Source organism: Sminthopsis crassicaudata, chromosome 2 (genome assembly GCF_048593235.1).
Source record: "Sminthopsis crassicaudata isolate SCR6 chromosome 2, ASM4859323v1, whole genome shotgun sequence".
NCBI lineage: Eukaryota > Metazoa > Chordata > Mammalia > Dasyuromorphia > Dasyuridae > Sminthopsis > Sminthopsis crassicaudata.
The window spans coordinates 252,689,711-252,698,956 of NC_133618.1; the positions used below are offsets into that span (position 1 = coordinate 252,689,711).

Genomic DNA, 9,246 nt, shown 5'->3' on the forward strand with positions numbered 1-9,246 from the left:
TCCTTAGCCAGATGTCTGGTCATTATTTCTGTAGCTGAATTTTCTCCAATAGTTCTTTTGACAGCAGTTTGCAAACGTCCCACAAAATCTGCAAAAGGTTCATTGGGACCTTGCTGTATTTTAGTGAAAGCCTCTCCACAATCTTTCTGTCCAGGAAGGACACCCCAAGCTTTTATTGCAGCCTTAGCAATTTGTTCATATATTGTCATGGTATAATTAATCTGTTCCGAATTCTCTCCATATTGACCTTCACCAGCTAAGTGCTCAAAAGTGAATTGTGTGTTAACTCCTATTTCCAAATTGCATCTGACTTGAATTTTACATAATTCATGAAATTCCGCAAGCCATAATAAATTTTCTCCAGGTTCCAGACATGTCCTTGCTATGGATTTCCAATCATTCGGGGTTAGGACTTCATAAGACAAACCATCTAGTAACATTTTGACATAAGCTGATGTAGCCCCATAAAGGGTACAACCTTTTTTAAAATCCTTAATTTTATTCAAATCTAAAGGTGCATATCTTCTCATTTTATGACCTACAGAATCAATATTTTCAATCACAGGATATGCATGTATAAAATCACTTATATCCTGTCCTTCTCTCTTAGCTTTAACCAATGCTTTTTCTAATCTTGTCATAGGCTTAGGCTGCTTCACAGGCAATTCTGTTTGTGTTTCTGCCTCTTCCTCTCCTTCTTCTTGCTCCACCCATGAAGGGTTAATTGAGGGAGGAGATGGGGGGTGCTCCTGTTGCTGTTGCTCAGAATTGTACTTAACTTCATTGTTATCTGATTCATCCTTTTCACCTAGTTTAGTTGACACCTCCCCATTTTGCTCCTTCATCTCTTCCTTTAGAATAACATTGTTTAAAGCCATTTGGATTACATTGTATATATGAATTGTATCTTTGGAAATTAAGTTTGGCCTGGAATTGTAGTGTTCACCTAATTGCTTTCCTACTAATTCCCATTCATCTGGATCCAATTCTTCTTCCAGAGAAAAAGAAGGACATATGACCTTCACAGTTCTTAAAAGTTTAGTAATCTCCTCTAAAATTATAATCAAGCCTTGGCTTTTCATAACCTTGATGATGCTCTCTAAACATTTTCCTTGAGCAGAAGGTGTTTGCCCCATTTCACTATAAGAGATTGCTGGTTTAGCCCTTAACAAGTTCCTTATTTATCTATTAGCACGCTCACTTAATCTTTAACAAAGTTTCCTCGTTACTCACGGTTCTGGGTTAGAGAGACTGAGATCTGGATGGGAGGCTTTTCCACTGGAATCAGGACTGTGTCTGTCCCTGTTCGGGCGCCAAATTGCGAAGGTCTGGTCTAGCTCCTCTTGTCAGGATAAGCAAAAGTCCTTGCCCCACGTTGGGCGCCAATTGTTGCGAGCTGTCGTCTCTAGAAGCTGCTGGATCGCTCTCTGGGAAGAGATCTGCTGTGTCTACTCACTTCCTTTCCTGCAGAGAGCCCCGTCAAGCCTGATGCAATTCTGAGTCTTCTTCTCTTCCTGGAGTGCTGTCCTCTTTATCCTCCCAGAGAATGGGCGTGGGATAATGCAAGGGCTTCTGGGAAGAACCACTTCAGCCAATGGGCTTGCTCCTTCTATCAAGTCAACCTGAGTTCTCACCTTGTAATTGTCCAGAAAACCTGAATTCTCACCTTGTCACTGTCCAGACAACCTCAGTTCTCACTTAGTAATCCTAACAATAGTACTTTTAATATTTAGAGATAGTTGGCATATTCTGTTTCCCTCTTCCTCTCCTACCCCTGTCTTCTCTTTTCCAAACTTAGCATCCCTGGTCCTTCAGGTTTTCCTCACATGACATAAATTCCCAGAAATATCTCCGTTCTAGTGCCAATTCTTGCCAATGTGTCCCTAAAGCATGGTGTCCAGATCTGAATATGAGATTCTGAAAGTTAGGGTTGTTTGGAACATATCTCAAATCCTTGAGAAGACCAATCCAAATTTCCCCACAGCATCCCAGTTCCAAATCCTACTCTTAACCTGGAATGATGTGAGTCATTTTAATTATAATTTTTTTCTTCTTTTATATCCTGAATTCAGGTGTTATTGGGGTGTGCCTAGGAGGATATTTGATTGAAACTACTGGCTCCTGGACTTCAGTTTTCAATCTTGTGGCCATCATTAGCAATATAGGACTCTGCATGTTCCTGGTATTTGGAGAAGCCCAGAGGGTGGATTTCAGCTCTGCTTATGAAGATCTTTAATTCCCTAACCTCATGCTGGAAGCTGACCACTGAGACAACAAAATGTTGCATTTCTATTCGAATATTCATGGGGAAAATATCCAATTTCTAAGGGAAAAAGTTGGTTCATTCCATTGATAATGAAAACCAGAGTCAAAAGAAAAACATCGAAGGGTTGAGGAAAATGGAGAAGCAAAGACCTGCTCAGATATTAGATATAATTATTTTTGGAATCCTCTACCTTTAGGTCTTCCCTGATTATAGTAAGATCTATGCAGACTGGGAAGTTATCTTGCAGAATACCTTTAGGAAAAGGTGGCCTTAAACAGCCTATTGATCTATGAGTGGCATTTAATCTTTTGGAGAAATCTCAGGCATAAAACAGTTTGTGTATTGGTATTGGAGATTGGTTTCTCCTTCTGGCCCAAATGCCTCTTCCCTTTGAACAATGGGTCTTTCTAGGTTACTATCTTCTACTCTCCTTCCCTGAGGGTAGTGCATTGACCTGTTAAGGCCAGATGTGAAATCCCCGAGGTAAGGATCTCTGAAGAGTTTTTCCATTGCTTTCAGGGCATGGGTCAGTTCTAATTAGACCAGCTGTGTTCCATGCAGTCAGTAGAAAAGTGTCAGCTGTGAGTCCCATTTGATCCTGTGGATTCAAAACACATGCATTCTTGCTCCCAAACTCTCAGCAGCACTGGGTGTGTTCTTACTTCGCATTCTGAGAATGCAGGAGACATTCCAGATTAGCCATAGCTAGATGGTAGCTGACTATGGGATTCCTCTGCAATAGGGGATCCATGGTCCTTTGAGTGCTATCCAATCAGATACCAATTTCTTGGAGTTGGATAGTTTTTTTCATTGAAGAGGAAAAAACTAACTAGCTCTGGCCCAGAAGAAACAATGTTGTCCAAGGAATTCAAGGGACCTCAGTGGAAATTTGGAGTGCCATAAGACCTTTGGAAGAACATCACTTATCTCTGTGCCACAGTTACCCCCATCTGTAAAATGGGAATAATAATATCCATGCTGCCCATTCCTACTTCAAAAGGCCTTTATGAGGTTAAATTCTTTCAGAATAAAGATGATTTCAAGTGGTGCGGTTGTTGTTAATGGGTCCCTTTGTTGAGTAACTAATATGCTGGTTAACCCATGACTGGGGAATCCATGACATTTTTTCAGAAGTTGTTAACTAAGTCTTCTTTAAAGAAAAAGGCAAAATATTAATACCATAGAAGAAAAAAAACCCAGAATTTTATTTAAATGATCATTGAAAGACTAGTAAAAATCAAAACTATCCTCATCATTATAGTTTATTTATTCACATCTCTTTGCAAATTATTTTTTACAAGAAGAAAGATCTCTCCCAAATTTCATTAAAATTTGCATGAGAAGTTATAAGCTATTTCTAGGGGGGTTTAGGAGTCATTGAAAATCTCCTCTTTATAGCAGGGGGTGGAAATCTGTTTTTCAAAAAAAATAGACAAACAAGAGAAGTGAAATACTTTCCTGAGGACAGGATTAAGAACTAAAGGGAGTTAGGTTCACTTAAAGTGGGGATCTTGGACTTGTACCCTTCTTACCAGCATAATACTTTTTCCTCCCTGCTCCCTGAATTAGAGTTCTAGAGGACAAAAGACTCATTATACTTTGAGGAAACAAAGCTTCTCAAGCAGATCCAGTGGGACAAAGTTGGACTGAAGATTTAGGGTTCAAAATATGTAACATGCTGTTATCTCCAGAAGCTGCCAATCCCTCTCTGGGAGGAGATCTGCTGTGTCAACTCAAATCTCTTGGGACAGATTCTTCTCCCTGTAGAGAACCATTGTCTCCAGACAGTTGCCATTAACTGTGGTCCAGAGTAGTGACTTCCCTCTTTTATCCTCCCAGAAAATAGGTGTGGGATAATGCAAGGGCTTCTGGGAAAAATAACTTCAACCAATGAACTTGCTCCTCCTAAGCATGCAAGCTCTTCCCCAGAAATTCACAAGTAAAACTCCCAGTCATGGCCGGAACTAGAGAATTGTCAAGTACTGACTTAGCACTTAGTAAGAACCTAATATCTCATCTCATTAGTACTTAGTAAGAACCTAACATCTCCCCCTTTCTTTTGATTTAGAACATAAGGTGGTCATGACCTTGAAACATAAATCCATCAATATGGGAGGCATTACACATAATTACATAGATTACATAAACACATAGTAACATAGTAAACACATGCTAGAAGTATGTAACAACATGATCAAATAATCATAAATTGAGAATTTATAAATGTCCATAAGTCCATTGTCCATTAGTCTCATCTTGTGTTAGGAAATCCAATGATTCCTGCTGGTTTTTAAAGTTCTTTAACAGTCTTATTAGCCATGCTCTTTCAGTGTCAGATGTTTCTTAGATTTTCTCCTTTGTTTTGAGGTCTTTCTCTTTTTCTGTCTCTCTCCAAAGGCAAGGTGAATACAACTCATTGGCACCCATCTGATTCCTTCTCCATCTGAAGAAATACAAGCAAACCCTCCCCCCCCCCCGGGCAGTTAACCTATCTGGTCCCTTCCATTCACCACTTTCTGGGTCTCTCCACATCACCTGGCGATTATCTAAGGACAGTGGAGCTGCTTGCACTGGACACTGCCCTTCTGGTGGGTTATAAAACCTGTCTGCCAGAGCCAGGGCATCTTTGTCAAAAATTAGAAAATTAATGGTATAGAGAACTAAATTTAGAACTTTCCTAGGGCTACCTGTGGCTCCCCCTTTCTTTTGTTTTTGGAGGAGTGTCTTAATGTCTCTGTTTCTTCTCTCTATTATTGCCTGACCTTGCCAATTAAAAGGTATTCCAGTAATGTGTAATATCTTATACTGTGCATAGAAGTGCGCAAAATGTTTAGAACTATATGCAGGTCCATTATCTGTTTTTATTTCTTGTGGCACACCCATAATTGCAAATGCTTGGATAAGGAATTCAATGACCACTCAGGCGGTCTCTTTTGCTGTTGGCACTGCAAAAGTGAATCCTGAAAAGGTATCTACTACCACGTGGATGAAAGACAGACAACCAAAAGATTTATAATGGGTCACATCCATTTGCCAGATTTCATTGGGTCTCAAACCACGAGGATTCTTCTTTGGAGGGAGTGTAGGAGCATGGAAAGGAAGACAAGCTGTACAGCTTTTTACTATGCTCCTAGCTTCCCCTCTTGTGATTCCAAATTGTAAACGTAACGCTCGCGCAGCTTGATGATATCTAGAATGAGATTCTTGTGCTTCCTGAAATAAAGAACTACTGGCCAATATGGTTAGAAGGTGATCTGCCTTTGAATTTCCATCAAAAATAGGACCTGGAAGTCCACTATGTGAGTGGACATTGTAGCGAGCTGTCGTCTCCAGAAGCTGCTGGATCGCTCTCTGGGAAGAGATCTGCTGTGTCTACTCAAATCTCTCAGACAGATTCTTCTTCCTGTAACGAACCGTTGTCTCCAGGCAGTTGCTGTTAACTCTTGTCCAAAGAAGTGACTTCCCTTCCTGCAGAGAGCCCCGTCAAGCCTGATGCAATTCAGAGTCTTCTTCCCTTCCTGGAGTGCTGTCCTCTTTATCCTCCCAGAGAATGGGCGTGGGATAATGCAAGGGCTTCTGGGAAGAACCACTTCAGCCAATGGGCTTGCTCCTTCTATCAAGTCAACCTGAGTTCTCACCTTGTAATTGTCCAGAAAACCTGAATTCTCACCTTGTCACTGTCCAGACAACCTCAGTTCTCACTTAGTAATCCTAACAGACATGCAAAATATAAATTTTGCCTGGATGTTTTCTCACTTGCTCTTGAAGTTCCTTAAAGAGCTGATAAATATTAGAGGCTGCAAATTTTATTTGGGCTGTGGCAATTCTTTGTACTACACCTACTGAATAGGCTGAATCAGTAATTATATTTATGTCTCCTGGGTAATAAGTAAGAGCTAGCATGATAGCAAATAATTCATTCTGTTGAGTGGACTGAAAAGGAGTCCTGACTACTCTCTTTATGGTTAAATCATGAGAGTATACAGCACAAATATTTTCTTTGGAGGCATCTGTAAAGATTGTTGGTCCTTTAAGAGGAACCTTAGAAACCTTTCTTCAAAAATCCATCGCCAATTATGTAGTAGCCGGGTTATCTTTAATGGAGATCCATGTGCAAAATTTGGAGTGGTGGCCAATAAAATTTGCCCTTCTGGAATGGTCTCACAGCATACATTAATTTGTGTGTTAGTATAGAATGTGTATATTTTTTCAGGACTTATTCCAGATAATTGTATTACTCTCTTAATAGCCTTTAATAAAATCCTAGCCACAAGCAGTGGGTAAGGAGTAAGGATTTGTTCTGGTTGTGCTGGGAGGTTCACCCACTCAATCACACTGTCTCCTTGATGAAGGACTGCTGTGAGAGTCTCTCTTGTAGCAAAAACTGATATTTCCAAGGGTTTTTGAGTGATGCTTTCAACCACATTGTATAAAGCCAATTCAACTTCTCTCAAAGCCTTTTGTGCTTCTTTTGTAAGCTGGCGTGGTGAATTTAAAGCACTGTCTCCCCTTAAAATGTCATATAGAGGTTGTAGTTGATTGGTAGTTAAGCCTAACACTGGACGCATCCATTGGATATCTCCTATTAATTTTTGGAAATCATTTAAGGTGTTCAACTTCTCTGTTCTTAAAGAAAGCTTTTGTACTGTGAGTGTCTTAGGATATACTTCATATCCTAAATATTGAAAAGGAGCATGTCTTTGAATTTTTTCTGTAGCTATATGCAGTTTGTAGTATTTTAGTGTTTCCATGGTCTTTTGTAGACATGCTTCTAACATTTGTTCCTTAGGTGCACATCCCAAAATATCATCCATATAATGTAACAATATTACTTTTGGAAAGGCTTTTCTTACTGGAGCAAGAGCAGCAGCAACATACATTTGGCACATAGTAGGGCTGTTTTTCATTCCCTGTGGCAAAACTGTCCATTGTATCTTTTATAAGGCTCAGCCAAATTAACACTAGGCATTGAAAAAGCAATTTTTTTCATATCCTCCTTATCTAGAGGAATAGAATAGAAACAATCCTTAATGTCTATAACCCATAGAGGCCATTCTCTTGGCAACTGAGTAGGAGATGGAAGTCCAGGCTGAAGAGTTCCCATAGTTTCCATCTGTTCATTTACTCTTCTTAGATCAGTTAACATCCCCCATTTCCCAGATTTCTTTTTCACCACAAATACTGGGGGATTCCAAGGACTTAGAGAAGGCCGCAAGTGTCCTTGGTCAAGTTGTTCGTTCACTATGTTTAATAAGGCCTGAATTTTATCACTTCTTAAGGGCAACTGTTCTACCCACACTGGTGAATCAGTCTTCCACTGAATACCAGTGAAAGTGTAGGTAGGCCTTCAACAGCAGCCCTGCCTAAAAAGCCGAAGTGCTTATTTGTAATCCTATCTGCTGTAAAATGTCTCTTCCCCATAGATTGATGGGGATTTTTTCAACCACAAAAGGAGTAAAAACTCCTGTTTCTCCTTCAAATATCCATCTCAAAGGCCTAGCACTAACTTCTGCTGCTATTGATCCTCCTACCCCAGACATGTAGGTGTCTGCCTTAATCTTTGGCCAGTGACTGGACCAATTGGCACCTCTAATAACTGTACAATCTGCACCCGTGTCTACCAATCCTTCATATGGTATTCCATTTATATAAATAGTAAGCATAGGTCAGTCAGCTGTCACAGCTGCTGTCCAATAAATTCCTGGATTTTGTTCATTGGAGTCAGAATCTAGGCGACTATCACCAGGTTGCTTATTAGGGGTACGTAACAATAAGCCTGGTGCTACTACTACTCCTGGTTGATAAATCACATGTTATCTACCTGTGTTAGTGACGGATATTAGCTACACGTTCTCCAGTTTCCCATATCAGTGTTTGGATGGACACTGTTTTGTAGGCATTCAGAAGGTGAAATGGTCAAGCCTACTGTGCCTGGAAGCAAAGGATCCATAGGCTCAACAGGAACAGATTTCACTTCTCCAGGGAGTATCTTGGTAGTCTCTACTGCACACAACTCTATTTTTCCTAATTTCAATCCCTTTCTTCCATCTGATTGCCTTTTGGCTGATTGATCATGTCTTAAAATTCTCTGGATGTAACCTCGGCTGCCATCATGCCCCATTTGGGGGGCTGAAGCTGGGCCCCACCTGTCATTTCCCTGGGTCAATCTACATTCGGAGGCCCAATGGAGACCCTTGTGACATTTTGGACATGGAGTTTTAGGTCTTCTCTCACCCTGTCTTCTCACTGTATCTCCATACCTACACTGAGCTCTTAGATGTCCAATTTTTCCACATTGGAAACATTGATGAATTTCTCTAGAAGTCCCTTGCCAGGAGGGACCCTGTCTTTCCATGTTCATCATAGTCTGGGTGTAAAAAGCATTTGTTCCCATTGTAGCACAGTGTCTTGTGATCTCCTCTAAAGGAGCATTTTTGTCTAATCCCCATATAACTCTTTTGCAAATCTCATTGGCATTTTCTTTAGCCATGTTTGGTCATTATTTCTGTAGCTTTTGACAGCAGTTTGCAAACGTCCCACAAAATCTGCAAAAGGTTCATTGGGACCTTGTTCTATTTTAGTGAAAACCTCTCCCTGATCTTTCTGTCCAGGAAGGACACCCCAAGCTTTTATTGCAGCCTTAGCAATTTGCTCATATATTGTCATGGTATAATTAATCTGTTTTGAATTCTCTTCATACCGACCTTCACCAGCTAAGTGCTCAAAAGTGAATTGTGTGTTAACTCCTATTTCCAAATTGCATCTGACTTGGATTTTACATAATTCATGAAACTCCGCAAGCCATAGCAAATTTTCTCCAGGTTCTAGGCATGTCCTTGCTATGGATTTCCAATCATTCGGGGTTAGGACTTCATAAGACAAACCATCTAGTAACATTCTAACATAAGCTGATGTAGCCCCATAAAGGGTACAACCTTTTTTTTCAAATCTTTAATTTTATTCAAATCTAAAGGTGCATA

The 9,246-nt window shown here is 40.2% G+C and overlaps 1 protein-coding gene across 2 annotated transcripts in view; it reads left to right on the top strand.

Moving 5' to 3' along the window:
• Positions 1-3,314, top strand: part of SLC17A9 (solute carrier family 17 member 9) — a 45,587-nt gene extending 42,273 nt beyond the window's left edge. For both annotated transcript variants that reach the window (XM_074288812.1, XM_074288814.1), the window contains one exon: positions 2,073-3,314. In XM_074288812.1, the coding sequence (XP_074144913.1) occupies positions 2,073-2,236 (164 nt within the window). In that variant the 3' untranslated portion in view covers positions 2,237-3,314. The remainder of the gene's footprint in view (positions 1-2,072) is intronic.
• Positions 3,315-9,246: the final 5,932 nt, after the last annotated feature.